The sequence below is a fragment of the Lagenorhynchus albirostris genome, chromosome 14 (assembly GCF_949774975.1).
Source record: "Lagenorhynchus albirostris chromosome 14, mLagAlb1.1, whole genome shotgun sequence".
Classification (NCBI taxonomy): Eukaryota; Metazoa; Chordata; class Mammalia; order Artiodactyla; family Delphinidae; genus Lagenorhynchus; species Lagenorhynchus albirostris.
This window is the reverse complement of record NC_083108.1, coordinates 13,866,865-13,884,224: the sequence shown is the minus strand read 5'-3', so window position 1 is coordinate 13,884,224 and position 17,360 is coordinate 13,866,865. Positions and strand designations below refer to the sequence as shown.

Genomic DNA, 17,360 nt, shown 5'->3' with positions numbered 1-17,360 from the left:
ACAATAAAAGGGACAAACTCCACATTCACAATGACATGAATGAATCTCAAATGCATATGTTAAGTGAAAGAAACCAGACTCAAAAGACTACCTACTGAATGACTGCATTTATATGACATTCTTGTAAAAGGGACACAAAATAGATCAATGGGTGCCAGGGGGGTGGGACCTGACCACAAAGAGGTACTGATCAGGGCATAATGGGGTGATGGAACTGTTCTATATCTTAATTATCATAGGAGACACGTACATAATTGTATACATTTGTCAAAACCTACAAAAATTTACACTAAAAAAGATGAATTTTAATGTATGTAAGTTACATCTTAATTTTTACAAAATTCATACCAAATTAGAAACATGACTTAAAATTAAAGGAACAACATATTTTGCCTAGCTCAAACCTAACATAAACAATCAGTGTCCACTCTGGGTTACTTCTACATAAGGAAAGAATTCTAAAAGAATACAGTGTAATTTACCAGGAAAGATAAATGTCTAGACTTAAAAGAGTAGTATAAATAAAATAAACTGGTAAACCTATTCCTTCAAATTTATTGAAACCTGAGTGGCAGATTTCCCTGTTTATGAAAACCCTGCCTTTTGACTAAGAACTACAGACACAGGGCGGCTGGTGGAAATGGCCACTTCGTTCAAATGGGAACGATGGACTCCATGAAACGAAGAGTACAAAGTATGGTGCTAAGTAAATACAGGACCAGTGGTAAACCAACAACAGCAACAAAACAAACAAAAAACTTTTTGTTAGAATTTGAAAGTAACAAATTCAGTTAAAGCAATTCCTACTGCTGTTTGTTTCTCAAAACCAAACCAGTTGCTTAGACACATGCCTCTTTCTAACATGGAATGTGCTGACATTCAGCACATTTTATGAAAAAGGGACAAATGAATGAAATGTTTAGCTAGAAAAACTTGTCATCACCAACTTGACATGTGACTTTTAAGCTTTAGTAACTGCTTCACTATCCTCTGTAATTATAGAATTGAGTTTCCATCATTTTTTAAATTATTAATGATATTTTGAGGTAAGTGTTGCTTTAAACTTTTATACATTTTTGTCAGTTAAAAAAAAGAAACACAAATGGATTATTCTTAAGATGGCATTCAAGTCCACTTTCTGCCCTAAAGTGCTGTATTTATTTTGACATAAAACATTCTGAAGGTAGAGATAGATCCAAAAAAGGAAACACCAAAAACGTTATATTTTATGACATGGGGTTTTATTAGACAAAGTTAAACTTTTGGGGGTGAGCCTTGAATGAGGAATTTACAGATCAAGAGCAGCATTTCTACTCTGACACAGCGTAACCACATCAGCTTAGGCCAGTCTGCTAGCTCGCTGAATCTCAGTTTCTTTCATTGTAAAATGAGGTACTGGATTAGGTTTTTAAAAAAGATTGTCTATGATAAACTAAACACACAAATATTGATCTGACACAGTGCTTTGAGAACCTTTGTGAGGTGTTTATTGATAGTTTATTGGAATAAAATCACTATTGCCTTTGTACTCAAGAACTGGGTTTTTTCAAAGAAAACAGAAAAGCCTAGGCCTCAGTTGTATGGATATGCTGAAACAGAACTCAAACTCTCTCTTAATTATCATGACACCTTTTCAAATGAACAAGCATTTCTAAAGATGACCATGCTGATTAAAGAGTAGACAAGTTAAGTCAGCACTGCCCAGGGTTCAGTGCCTTTCTTCATCAGCAAAATGGCTTCCTTTAGCATCCTCCTTACTTTCTTTACCCAAATTGTTGAAAGCGACATTAAGACCAAGAACCATGGAACAGGGCTTCCCTGGTGACGCAGTGGTTGAGAGTCCACCTGCCGATGCAGGGCACACGGGTTCGTGCCCCGGTCCGGGAAGATCCCACATGCCGCGGACCGGCTGGGCCCGTGAGCCATGGCTGCTGAGCCTGCCCGTCCGGAGCCTGTGCTCCGCAACGGGAGAGGCCGCAACAGTGAGAGGCCCGCGTTCCGAGAACCATGGAACAAAAGAAAAAATTCCCTTATTTTTCCTCTTGCCTCTTTTCCACCATTTTAATGCATTTGAGAATCTACCCACTAGCCAGCAGTATCATCCATCCTTTAGAACCCTGACGTATATGCTCCTAACTGATCTATTTTCCTGTCATTACTTTCAGCCCCTGAGTTTTGAAACCAAGAAAAGCTACACCTTAAAAGTGGAGGGAGCCAATCCTCACCTAGAGATGCGTTTTCTGAACCTAGGCCCATTTCAGGACACAACCACAGTGCACATCAGTGTGGAAGATGTGGATGAGCCCCCTGTGTTTGAACCTGGCTTTTATTTTGTGGAGGTACCTGAAGATGTGGCAATTGGAACAACCATACAGATCATTTCTGCCAAGGATCCAGATGTGACCAACAACTCAATCAGGTTTTTCTACACATTTCACCTTATCCTTATATCCTGGAATCTTCCCTTATATCTAATTTTCTAGCACTTTTTCTCTGCTTCTTCCATCTCTGGACACTCTCCTATTTCTTTAAATTCTTTTTTTCTTAAATAATGTGGACTTTTCATGTTATTTAGAAATGAAGTGCCATTATGTCTACAACTCACTGTCAGCTGGTTCAGCAACACACATACACACACCTCTCAATTCTCAATTGTGGCCTTATTGACATTTGGGGGTGGATAATTCTTTGTTGAGGGGGCTGCCTGTTCAATGTATTGTACAATGTTTAGCAGCATCTCTAGCCTCTACCTACAAAATGCTAGTAGCATCCCCTGAGTGGTAACAATCTAAAAAGTCCCCAGATATTGCCAAATAGACAGATACATAGATGTCAAAACGTTAAAAGTCGTTGAATCTTAGTGGTGAATATAAAGGTGATTACTGTACATTCTTTTAATTTTTATGAACCTTTGACTTTTTTACTTTAAAAAATGGAAAACACATATATAAACACATATTTCCATATACTATACAAAGAACAGACACAGAAACTACTACTGTTGTCAACAGCTTTGATGCCATGTAGACTGGCTTTCTATTGCAAGCCCACATAACAACCTCTCCAAAGTATGTTTTGAACATCAAGATTCCAACCTAGATGCTTCGCCCTCAGGAGGGGTAGAGAGCTGCTCTTATAGCCATGGCCATCTCCTGTTGACTACGGAACCAAAGTGCAAACCGCTGGTGGACAGATTGACACTTCAACATTCCAGAGCAACTGCCAAGCCTCTGAAGCTTGACACAAAAGATCAGGATTCCAAGGCTGTTTGAGGCCATCTGTCACATTAATTGTTGAAAGCTACACAAATGGATCTAGGGCTTTAGTGCAGACAGCACATTTTAAACACACCCTGATTCATCAAAGGCCTTTTCTGTCAGCTGGTTACCTTCCTCACCTGATGCCATTTTGTATTTAATGAAAATGTGCTTTTGCAGTCTAATAAAGATGGGTCTCTCCTGAGTTTAACCATACTGAGGGAAATCTGCTTCCTCTAACCAATTAGCAAACATTTTACATTTTCAGGCATTAAAATGGCTAAAATTATTTTGCTTGAATTCTGATATTTGATTTTTAGAAGAAAACTAATCTTTATGAGCTGTAACAATTTTATAGAAGTGATATTTCAACCTTAAGCTTTCTAAATGTATAATAGAAGTTAGTGGAATATTATCCCCAAAACAACAACACAAATGAAACCAATTCTATTATAAATTTATATTTGTAATATAAATATTATAGTTATATCAGAAGCCAAGAATATATATCTATCTTGATTAATCTATTCATATCAGAGACACTACTGTGGGAAAAAACTCTAGACAATAAAACTTTATGGAGGGAAAGTGTTTGAAATAAAACAAGCACAGTCTGAAAAAAATCAGATCTCATTTCTAAAAGAGTCAATCAGAATATCCAGTGGATGCTTCCACATCTTCTTTCCAGATTCTGATTCTGGACTCCTACATGGTAAGCACTGGAAAAATGATTTTGTCAGGAGTCACACTACTAAATGACAAGCAAAAGAGACTGAAAGCAGTCAAGAAACAAGGAAATTCACACACACACACACACACACACACACACACACACACACACACACACACACACACACACACACACACACACACACCTAGAGCGAATGTGCACTATTCAGGACTAAAGTCGTTATCTCAACACATATCTAGGAAGGAAGGAGAAACACCAGCAGGCCTAGATCCACTGCTGGCATGGAGCAAAATGAGGATACAAAATGAGGGAATCCTGTCTGGCTAACCGAAAATGCGGCTTCAGATGATGAGCCACTGAAAACTGTCAGTTGGCTGGCATGGCACTGATGCAATTAACACCAGGGAGGTCTATAGTAGGGTGCCTGTGTAGTCCAATACATCCCAGTCAGGAGGAATCCAAGAGTGAATAGGCGGGAGGCATAGAGCAGGGTCCACTGGGCTTATTCTAGGGCAGGGTTCTAGGTCTTGAAAGAGAAACTGGCAAGAACAAGGCAACAGCCACAGGCCTGGAGGTAACACGATAAGCGTTCAGGCACAGAGGATAAAGCAGAATTCCACTTATCATAACTAGAGATAATCGTCCCTCTGCATTTCGGCTGGAAAGAAGGAACAGAATTCATATTGTGAGATAGAGTCTCTGACCCTTTGTACTGTCCCACAGGAACAAAGAATGGTCTCTGGAGCCAAGCAGAACACCAGGGGTCCTGGATTCTGAGAAGGAAAAGAAACTAGAAGTCAAATCTCTGGCTATTACTTAATAAACCCATTTGGAAAGTACTTTCCTACATTATATTTCACCAAATTGCTTGTTTTCTCCTTATTTATACTATAAAAGTTATTTTCTTTTAAAAATAATTTGAATATGCCATATGCCACTTGTCTATCTTGTGCATTTTTGTTGCAAATAAATGAGGTTCACATTCCTAAAAAGAAAATTCATATTAAATCACCCAAAGAACAACATACCACCTGAGGTTCAAATGCTATGGATAAAAGGTCACTGAACTTTTTAAAAAGATTATCAGGACTTTTATAATCTCATTTCTAGAAAGTTTATGGTGTGTTCAGGCATATAAGCTGGTCATCATTTATTAGTAAAGCCCAAAACTAAGTCTCCAGATTTAGTTATAGGTACATGAAAATTACAATGTTTGGATCACCTAAATTTTTAATAAATGCTCAAGGAATTTCTAGCAAGCAGGAAACTGAACCATTAGGCAACTGAAATAGGCTCCTGCTCGTATGGAAACAGCTTGTCCCCCTGTGCCTTCCTAGAGTGTGTATGGATTCAGGGAGCCTGTCCATGACACCCTACCTCCAAAAGCACTCCTAAATTCAGAGAATGTCCTCAGCCAAGTAAACAAGCAGGGAGCTCAACGAACACCAGCTACTGTTGGCTGAAGGCAGTTTTGTATGTGTATGTCATGCCTATACATATGAGAATATCATGATTAGAGAAAGGAAAACCACCTACATAATTCACTAGTGTGTCCCAATTTCCTCATTTTCTATCTGTATCTATGCCTTTAAATTTGTTCTCTTGAGTCCTGAAAATTGGCCCAGCGTCCCATTCAGAGTAATGAATGCTATCATTGCCTCAATTCAGGCCCCGCTTGGGAAATGGAAGAGGAATTCCACTTGAGGGAGGCTTCTCTGAGGCAGGCCTGCAGCGTTTCCTCTCAGTGTGTCAGCGACAGTACTGTCATGGGTTCTGTCAGTTATTTCCATCATTCCATCTCCCCTACCATCTGTGACATTTGCTATGGCCTTGTAGGTTTGAATGCAGGAAGCTGGTTCATCATAGGCTGCCTCTCCCCTCAGCATTATGCCTACAACTTGGAGAGCTGCCATCAGGGTTACAGCTCTGTGGGCTGAATGGCTGGCTTTTCTCCTGTTTGGGGAGCTGAAAGAAAAGACTGTCAGGAGCCAACCAGTATTTTTTTTCTAAGACAAATTCAAATCTTAAAATAGCCAGTAAACTTTAAAACTAAATCACTAATTATACCTAAAAAAAAAAAAAACGCTCCAGTTAATTTTAAATTAACTTTGTAGGCATGTGTTTATTCTTTATTAAATAGTCAACTGTCGGCTATCATGGCTTAATCTATTTTCAAAAAACAGTTAAGGCTTTGTTTCCTTAAGCAATCTCATACATTCCATAGGCCTAGGTTTGATTCCCAGCCGTGCAACCTTGGGTAAATGTCTTAACCTTTCCATGCTCCAGTTTTCTCACCTGTAAAGTGGGGATGATAAATAGTACCTACCTCATAGGTTTGTTGTGGGTATTATATGAGTCAATACAGGTAAGATGTTTAGAGAAGTGCCTGGCTACAGTAACAGGGTCAGAAGCAGAGAGAAGCATTACTTTACTTATTTAAATTTCCCAACACTTGGAGAGTTAGAACTGAAATGTTTCCAACTTCTCCAGCCTTTAGTGGTAACCTTTCCCTTTAATTCCTAATTCTCTGAACAGCCATCCTGAATCTCTGCAGGAAAAAATAAATACTCGAAACAAAATACTTTTCCAAATAATACATATACTGGTATATACTTTATTTATTTATTTATATTGAAACAAAAGTTTTACCATCAATATTTACCCTTACTGGAATACAGTCTGGCATACATATACATGTTCTTCCTACATTAGTCACAACATTAGTCACAACCCACCATATTTATTTCAGATTGAAAAACAATGCACTAAAGTAAAGAAACTACTTACTCCCATCAAATGGGCAGTATTTCCCAGTTTCAACAACTTTAAGATAGAGACTGCAATTGCTGGCAACTTTTTTATTTTTTTTGGCCATGCTGCGCAGCTTGTGGGATCTTAGTTCCCTGATCAGGGATTGAACCTGGGCCCTCGGCAGTGAAAGCCCGGAGTCCTAACCACTGGACCACCAGGGAATTCCGCTGGCAACTTTTTTTAAATTAATTTTTACTGGATTATGGTTGATTTACAATGTTGTGTTAGTTTCAGGTTTAAAGCAAAATGAATCAGTTATACATATACGTATATCCACTCTTTTAGATTCTATTCCCATATAGGTCATTAAAGAGTATTGCGTAGACTTCCCTGGGCTATACAGTAGGTTCTTATTAGTTATCTATTTTATATATAGTAGTGTGTATATGTCAATCCCAGTCTCCCAATGTATCCCTCCCCCCCGCTTCATCCTTGATAACCGTAAGTTTGTTTTCTACATCTGTGACTCTATTTCTGTTTTGAAAATAGGTTTGTTTGCAACCGCTGGCAACTTTAAATGGAATTTAGAACCCAATATGTTACAATAGCTTATATATATAATATATAAGAAAGAGAATCATTTATATATAATTTACTGTATATTATATATACAATAGTTTATATATAAACACATGTATGTTTCAAATCTTACTGTTAGCTGCAAATTATTAGCTGTGTAACTGTATGAAAGTGACTTAACTTCTCTAAGTCCTAGTTTCCTGCTAGGTGAGATAATACCTACATCCTAGAGATCCTGTAGAATTTAAAAAGAAGCTATAGATAAATACAGCCCATCCTGAACTCTCCACAGACTGGCCTGTAACTTGCAACACTGTGCCTTCTAGAATTGCAGTTTCTCTGCTATTCCCCAGTAAACTCAAGTTCAGAAACCCCATTAAAGACTCTGGCCTAGAGTTTCCTCTTGCTCCTGTCTTTGCCACCCAACCAAAACCTGGACCTTCCTCTGTGGCCCTGCATGGCATGCAGTGACTCCCCTCTGAGATCTAACAAATTTATGTGATTACAAGTTTAAACCCAAGAGGACCTTCAAGATGGCTGAGGGTAAGACATGGAGATCACCTTCCTCCCCACAAATATATCAAAATACATCTACATGTGGAAAAACTTCTACAGAACACCTACTGAACACTGATAGAAGACCTCAGACTTCCCAAAAGGCAAGAAACTCCGCACATACCTGGCTGTGTGGCTGACAGGGTCCTGGTGCTCTGGCCAGGTGTCAGGCCTGAGCCTCTGAGGTGGGAGAGCCGAGTTCAGGATACTGGGCCACCAGACACCATCCAGCCCCATGTAATATCAATCGGTGACGGCGAGAGCTCTCCGAGAGACCTCCGTCTCAATGCTAAGACCCAGCTCCACTCAACAACCAGCAAGCTCCAGTGCTGGACATCCTATGCCAAACAACTAGCAAGACAAGAACACAACCCCACCCATTAGCACAGAGGCTGTCTAAAATCATAATAAGTTCACAGACACCCCAAAACATACCACCGGGCACGGTCCTGCCGACCAGAAAGACAAGACCCAGCCTCATCCACCAGAACACAGGCACCAGTCCCCTCCACCAGGAAGCCTACACAACCACTGAACCAACCTGACCCAATGGGGGCAGACACCAAAAAAACGGGAACTACAAACCTGGAGACCCCAAACACAGTAAGTTAAGAAAACTGAGAAGGCAGAGAAATACACAGCAGATGAAGGAGCAAAGTAAAAACTCACCAGACCAAACAAATGAAGAGGAAATAGGCAGTATACCTGAAAAAGAATTCAGAGTAATGAGAGTAAAGGTGATCCAAAATCATGGAAACAGAATGGACAAAATACAAGAAATGTTTAACAAGGACCTAGAAGAACTACAGAGCAAACACACAATGATGAGTGACACAATAAATGATATTTAAAACTCTCCAGAAGGAACCAATAGCAGAATAACTGAGGCAGAAGAACAGATAAGTGAACTGAAGATAAAATAGTGGAAATAACTATCGCAGAGCAGAATAAAGAAAAAAGAATGAAAAGAATTGAGGACAGTCTCAGAGACCTCTGGGACAACATTAAACACACCAACATTCGAATTATAGGGATCCCAGAAGAAGAAGAGAAAAAGAAAGGGACTGAGAAAATATTTAAAGAGATTGTAGTTAAAAACTTCCCTAATATGGGAAAGGAAATAGTCAATCAAGTCCAGGAAGCACAGAGAGTCCCATACAGGATAAATCCAAGGAGAACCATGCCAAGACACATATTAATCAAACTATCAAACATTAAATACAAAGAAAAAATATTAAAAGCAGCAAGGGAAAAGCAACAAGTAACATACAAGGGAATCCCCATGAGGTTAACAGCTGATCTTTCAGCAGAAACACTGCGAGCCAGAATGGAGTGGCAAGACATATTTAAAGTGATGAAAGGGAAGAACCTACAACCAAGATTACTCTACCCGGCAAGGATCTCATTCAAATTTGACGGAGAAATTAAAAGCTTTACAGACAAGCAAAAGCTAAGAGAATTCTGCGCCACCAAACCAGCTTTACAACAAATGCTAAAGGAACTTCTCTAGGCAGGAAACACAAGAGAAGGAAAAGACCTACAATTAAGAATTAAGAAAATGGTAATAGGAACATACATATCGATAATTACCTTGAATGTAAATGGATTAAATGCTCCAACCAAAAGACACAGACTGGATGAATGGATACAAAAACAAGACCCATATATATGCTGTCTACAAGAGACCCACTTCAGAGCCAGGGACACATACAGACTGAAAGTGAGGAATTGGAAAAAGATATTCCATGCAAATGGAAATCAAAAGAAAGCTGGAGTAGCAATTCTCATATCAGACAAAAGAGTCTTTAAAATAAAAATTGGTTGTGACAAGAGACAAAGCAGGACACCACATAATGATCAAGGGATCAATCCAAGAAGAAGATATAACAACTGTAAATATTTATGCACCCTACATAGGAGCACCTCAATACATAAGGCAAATGGTATCAGCCATAAAAGGGGAAATTGACAGTAATACAGTCATAGTAGAGGATTTTAACACCCCACTTTCACCAACGGACAGATCATCCAAAATGAAAATAAGGAAACACAAGCTTTAAATTACACATTAAACAAGATGGATTTAATTGATATTTATAGGACATTTCATCCAAAAACAACAGAATACACTTTCTTCTCAAGTGCTCATGGGATGTTCTCCAGGGTAGATCATATCTTGGTTCACAAATCAAGCCTTGGGAAATTTAAGAAAATTGAAATTGTATCAAGTATCTTTTCTTACCACAACGCTATAAGAGGAGATATCAATTACAGGAAAAACTGTGTAAAACATGCAAACACATTGGAGGCTAAACAGTACACTACTGAATAACCAAGAGATCACTGAAGAAATCAAAGAGGAAATCAAAAAATACCTAGAAACAAATGACCATGAAAACACGATGACCCCAAACCTATGGGACGCAGAAAAAGCAGTTCTAAGATGGAAGTTCATAGCAATACAATCCTATCTCAAGAAACAAGAAAAAACTCAAATAAACAACCTAAACTGACACCTAAAGCAATTGGAGAAAGAAGAACAAAAAAAACCCAAAGTTAGCAGAAGGAAAGAAATCATAAAGATCAGATCAGAAATAAATGAAAAGGAAATGGAGGAAATGATAGCAAAGAACAATAAAACTAAAAGCTGGTTCTTTGAGAAGGCAAACAAAATTGATAAACCGTTAGCCAGACTCATCAAGGAAAAAGGGAAAAGACTCAAATCAATAGAATGAAACAGAAGAAGTAACAACTGACACTGCAGAAATACAAAGAAACATGAGAGATTTCTACAAGCAACTATATGACAATAAAATGGACAACCTGGAAGAAAAGGACAAATTCTTAGAAAAGTACAACCGTCTGAGACTGAACCAGGAAGAAATAGAAAATATAAACAGACCAATCACAAGCACTGAAATTGAAACTGTGATTAAAAATCTTCCAACAAAAGCCCAGAACCAGATGGCTTCACAGGCAAATTCTATCAAACATTTAGAGAAGAGCTAACACCTATCTTTCCCAAACTCTTCCAAAATATAGCAGAGGGAGGAACACTCCCAAACTCATTCTACGAGGCCACCATCACCTGATACTGAAACCAGACAAGGATGTCACAAAAAAAGAAAACTACAGGCCAATATTACTGATGAACATAGATGCAAAAATCCTCAACAAAATACTAGTAAACAGAATCCAACAGCACATTAAAAGGATCATACACATGATCAAGTGGGGTTTATCCCAGGAATGCAAGGATTCTACAGTATATGCAAATCAGTCAGTGTGATACACCATATTAACAAACTAAAGGATAAAAACCATATGATCATCTTGATAGATCAGAAAAAGCTTTTGACAAAATTCAACACCCATTTGTGATAAAAACCCTCCAGAAAGTAGGCAAAGAGGGAACTTACCTCAACATAATAAAGGCCATATGTGACAAACCCACACCAACATCATTCTCAATGGTGAAAAACTGAAACCATTTCCACTAAGATCAGGAATAAGACAAGGTTGCCCCCTCCCATCACTATTATTCAACATAGTTCTGGAATTTTTAGCCATAGCAATCAGAGAAGAAAATGAAATAAGAAAAATCCAAATCGGAAAAGAAGCAGTAAAACTGTCACTGTTTGCAGATGACATGATACTATACATAGAGAACCCTAAAGATGCTACCAGAAAACTACTAGAGCTAATCAATGAATTTGGTAAAGTAGCAGGATGCAAAATTAATGCACAGAAAGTCTCTTGCATTCCTATACGCTAATGATGAAAAATCTGAAAGAGGAATGGGAGTGTTTCCCATTTACCACTGCAACAAAAAGAATAAAATACCTAGGAATAAACCTACCTAAGGAGACAAAAGACCTGTATGCAGAAAGTATAAGACACTGATGAAAGAAAGTAAAGATGATACAGACATAACATGTGCTTGGACTGGAAGAATCAACATTGTGAAAACGACTATACTACCCAAAGCAATCTACAGATTCAATGCAATCCCTATCAAACCACCAATGGCATTTATCACAGAACTAGAACAAAAAATTGCACAATTTGTATGGAAACACAGAAGACCCCGAATAGCCAAAGCAATTTTGAGAAAGAAAAACAGAGCTGGAGGAATCAGACTCCTGGACTTCAGACTGTACTACAAAGCTACAATAATCAAGACAGTATGGCACTGGCACAAAAACAGAAATATAGATCAATGGAACAGGATAGAAAGCCCAGAGAAAAACCCACATACATATGGTCCCCTTATCTTTGATAAAGGATGCAAGAATATACAATGGAGAAAAGACAACCTCTTCAATAAGTGGTGCTGGGAAAACAGGACAGCTACATGTAAAAGAATGAAATTAGAACACTCCCTAACACCATACACAAAAATAAACTCAATATGGATTAAAGATCTAAATGTAAGGCCAGATACTATAAAACTCTTTAGAGGAAAACAAAGGCAGAACACTCTATGGCATAAATCACAGCAAGATCCTTTTTGACCCACCTCCTAGAGAAATGGAAATAAAAACAAAAATAAACAAATGGGACCTAACGAAACTTCAAAGCTTTTGCACAGCAAAGGAAAGCATAAACGAAAAGACAACCCTCTGAATGGGAGAAAATATTTGCAAATGAAGCAACTGACAAAGGATTAATCTCCAAAATATACAAGCAGCTCATGCAGCTCAATATCAAAAAAACAAACAACCCAATCCAAAAATGGGCAGAAGACCTAAATAGACATTTCTCCAAAGAAGATATACAGATTGCCAACAAACACATGAAAGGATGCTCAACATCACTAATCATTAGAGAAATGCAAATCAAAATTACAATGAGGTATCAACTCACACCAGTCAGAATGGCCAGCATCAAAAAATCTACAAACAGTAAATGCTGGATAGGGTGTGGAGAAAAGGGAACCCTCTTGCACTGTTGGTGGGAATGTAAATTGATATAGCCACTCTCACAGCATGGAGGTTCCTTAAAAACTAAAAATAGAACTACCGTATGGCCCAGTAATCCCACTACTGGGCATATACCCTGAGAAAACCATAATTCAAAAGGAGACATGTACCACAATGTTCACTGCAGCACTATTTACAATAACCAGGACATGGAAGCAACCTAAGTGTCCATCCACAGATGAATGGATAAAGAAGATGTGGCACATATATACAATGGAATAGTACTCAGCCATAGAAAGCAACAAAATTGAGTTATCTGTAGTGAGGTGGATGGACCTAGCGTCTGTCACACAGAGTGAAGTAAGTCAGAAAGAGAAAAACAAATACCATACACTAACATATATACATGGAATCTAAAAAAAAAAAAATGGTTCTAAAGAACCTAGGAGCAGGACAGGAATAAAGATGCAGACGTAGAGAATGGACTTGAGGACATGGGGAGGTAGAAGGGGAAGCTGGGACGAAGTGAGAGAGTGACATGGACATATATACACTACCAAATGTAAAATAGCTAGTGGGAAGCAGCCGCATAGCACAGGGAGATCAGCTCGGTGCTTTGTGACCACCTAGAGGGGTGGGATAGGGAGGGTGGGAGGGAGGGAGACGCAAGAGGGAAGAGATATGGGAACATATGTATATGTATAACTGATTCACTTTGTTATAAAGCAGAAACTAACACACCATTGTAAAGTAATTATACTCCAATAAAGATGTAAAAAAAAAAAAAGAGGGAGGGGACATGGGTATATATGTATGCATACGGCTGATTCACTTTGTTGTACAGCAGAGGCTGGCACAGCATTGTGAAGCAACTGTACTCCAATAAATATGTTAAAAATATATGTATGTTTTTGTAAAAAGAAGCTATAAAATGCCTGGTATTCAATAAACAGCAGCGATCATAACTACTGGCCATTACCAAGGACTACATAAGATTCTAAAGGATGGTTCTCAATCATGGCTATATATCAAAATCCCTTATGAAGGTTTTTAAACATACAGATGCCTGAGACTCCCTCCATACTTAGTGAATCTCCTAATATGGACACCAGGTAAGACAACTTAGGTGAGATAATACAAAGGGTCAGACTGCCAAATCAGATTCAACAGGAATTACAGGTCTTACACAGTATCAAGGTAAATAAGGACTCAAAGGATATAAACAACAGCAAAATATGAGCTAAGCATTCTTTCCCTAGAGAGGTCTGAAACTGTCAGGTGTAGGTGCCTGTAACTATCCTTCTTTTTCCTGTATAAGGATGCATGTTGGTCCACACTGAATATGAAAAGTGTAAGCAAAGGATGAAGTGCAATGCTTGAACAGAAGGAGCCATTTTGATTATGGAACATCTGCTTTTTATACCCCATTAATTACATAGCTCACATGACATTTTCCAGCACGCTGCGCCCAATAAATTCATAAATTCCAGGCTTCTTTACAATAAGCAACCTAGACAGACCTGGTCCATCTTGCTAGTAACATTCCATAGGTAAGGACATCCATCTAGCAAATACCGTTAGTGTGTTTGACAGCAGGTCATTAGTATCTTAGTATCTTTACAAAAGACCTGATTCAAATCTTTCCTTCTCAATAGGTGATACAACTTACAGGGACCAGAACCACGTAACTATACCTTTTCCAGTTCCCATTTATCGTTTCTGGACTTATTTGAATAAAATTTTTTTTGAACAAAGATATGTAGAGGCGGACATTCAGAGTGTCCCAAAAGTCTTAGGGCAGTTTTAAGCTTTAAATAGCTGAAATTGATCTTTAAAAAGCATGAAACTACCCTAACTCTTTGGTACCCTGTTTTATTTCATTTTATGAATGAGGAAATCAAAGCAGTAATAGTTTGTTGTTGTTTTGTGTTTGGGGTTTTCTTTTGGGTGGGCGGGGAGGGTTTTGGGACAGATAAAACAGCAATGCAGTCTTCCAAGTGCCCATAACTGAGAACTATCCTGTTTCACATGGCATGCACTCAGTTCTCTCATGGAATATGCCACAGTATGCTTATCCAAATAAAGTGATGTGTGTAATCTGTTTTTGCAGATATTCCATTGACAGAAGCAGTGACCCTGGAAGGTTCTTCTATGTTGACATTACAACAGGTGCCCTAATGACTGCGAGACCCCTTGATCGAGAAGAGTTTTCTTGGCATAATATCACTGTCCTTGCTATGGAAATGAGTAAGTAAAACAAAAAAACTGCTCTCCATATAGTGACAAAATAGAAGCACTGGAGAAAGTGGAAGTTTCTAGAGCTTGTTGAAACAAAAATTATCTTCTTTATGGAAAGGAATGGAATTCCTGGTTTATGCAAGTGAATGAATGTATTAATTCAAATACTTACTGAGGATCTTCTATATACCTAATCCTGTGCTACAGATAAAAACACACAAATAAAACATGCAAAAGCAGCACAAAAAATAGCATCCTTAAATCAAAGAGCTAGACTTCTATATGAAGAAAAGGGAAAACTCCTGAGAACTCTAAGAGGCTTTCAATCTTTAATAAGATTAGGAATGCACAAATAGTATAAAATATTATTATTGGATGAAAGGAAACATTTATAACATATCACCCTTATTACACACATATATATACACATACATGCATTTAAGAATTTCAGACATCTTACAACAAAAGACAGATTTATTAACATAAACTTAAAAATAAAATTGAAAACTAACAAAAACTAAATTAACATATTTATTATAATCTCAACACAAATTAGATTATATACTACTACACTGCATATTTTTCATAACACCTAGTGATGAGAAAGATTAAGGGAAATGATAAATACTAACATATTGGCAGAAGTATGTACAGCCATTCATGAGAGCAATCTGGTAGCTAATCTTTGTATTAAGATCCCCCAATATATTCATACTCTTTTTCTCAAGAATTCTCCTTTAATAATTATCTTAAGGAAATAATCATAAATATTAACAAAGGTTTACGTACCCAAATGTCCACTGCATTGTTATTTTAAAATAGGGGGGAATTACCTAAATGTCTAATAATAGGAGTTTGATTAAATAAATTATGGTACAGCCACACAGTAAAATGAGACTATCATGTTGATATTAATACCCATGCTTTCAAAGTATATTTCAATGATACAGGATAATCCTGCCCTAAAATATTAAAGCTCTAAATTCAACATTTTTCTTTTCTTTAATTTCAGTGCATGTGTGTGTATGTGTGTGTGTGTGTGTGCGTGTGTGTGTGTGTATTGGAGAGTCTGGACACATGTAATATAATACATAACGTGTAATGGAGCTCTCTGGTGGTAGGACTATGGATCACATTTATTCTTACGTTTTTCTGAATTTTTCATTATTCCTTGTATAAACAAGCAACACCAAGTTACAATGAAAAAAATGTAAATATGGCAGCACTTCTGGTAACCAAGCAATAGAAATATTCAGGGGAAAAACACAGAATAGACATTCTTGAGAGAGAAGAAAAACAATGAACCAAAAGAACAGGGCATTCTGAGGTTTAATGCAATTATTTACTATGCATAATTTCTGTGTCTTATGATTTCTATTTTGTCTTCTTGGGATGGTGGCCAAAACAGAAAAAGGCAGGAGGGGCACTAGTGGGGCTGTGAAATTATCTTTGTGTGGCAACGCCAAGCAACAGACAGACCAAAAGGACATATTTCCCCATAAGTGACTACGAGTAACTTCTCCTACCCCAGACAAAGATACAGATTTGGTGTGTCCTATACTATCTCCCTTAGTCCATAGGTGGAAATAAATGTGCAGTGTTATCTGTAATCCCATGAATAACTTGAAACCTTCTGAAACAGTAATTCAAAGAACTGATTACAGGTTTTCCCACTATCCAAAAGTAAAGTGTTCCTATGAAACCTTTTGTAAGGCAAAATGTTGTAAAATGAAGAAGCAGTTACATTAGGACACATCTTGCTAACGGATGAGCAAAAAAAAAGCACAAATGCTCACAGACACAGTTCAAAGATATGGCAGCTGGATGCCAAGTATAGTTCCTGGGGAAAGAGCTTGTTGGTGCCACTCTCACAGCTCAGGGTGCGACCTGCCTTCAATTCTAGAATCTGAAGCATGAGCCAAGTAAGAGATTCAAAACCTCTTTTTAAGATTCATTTTGTGATACCTGCTCCCCCCCCACCGAGCCTCATCCCTCCCCTCAACCTCCTGATATCACACACCTCTCCAACACAAAACTCGTCCTGCCCATGCTTATGTTCTGGCCACACTCTTAATAGGCAACCCCTGCATCCTTGTGTTGCTATTTCCATGTACTTTATCCATTCCTTTAAAAACCAGAATGAGGAGGTAAACACCTATTCCAACAAAGAGCTGCTTTCTTGCATTTCTGAACCCTCCTCACCTTTGGTATTTGTTTGTTTGTTTTGTGTGTGCTTTTAGACAATCCTTCCCAGGTTGGAAGCGTTCCTGTCACAATCAAAGTCTTAGATGTGAATGACAATGCTCCAAAGTTCCCCAGATTCTATGAAGCTTTTGTCTGTGAGAATGCCAAAGCAGGGCAGGTAAG

General features: G+C 38.0%; 1 protein-coding gene across 1 annotated transcript in view; it reads left to right on the top strand.

Moving 5' to 3' along the window:
* The window catches only part of CDH20 (cadherin 20), a 56,759-nt gene that overhangs the window by 25,343 nt on the left and 14,056 nt on the right, over positions 1 to 17,360 (top strand). The window contains exons 6-8 of the mRNA XM_060170548.1: positions 2,166 to 2,419; positions 14,866 to 15,002; positions 17,234 to 17,355. Coding sequence (XP_060026531.1) covers positions 2,166 to 2,419; positions 14,866 to 15,002; positions 17,234 to 17,355 — 513 coding nt within the window. The remainder of the gene's footprint in view (positions 1 to 2,165; positions 2,420 to 14,865; positions 15,003 to 17,233; positions 17,356 to 17,360) is intronic.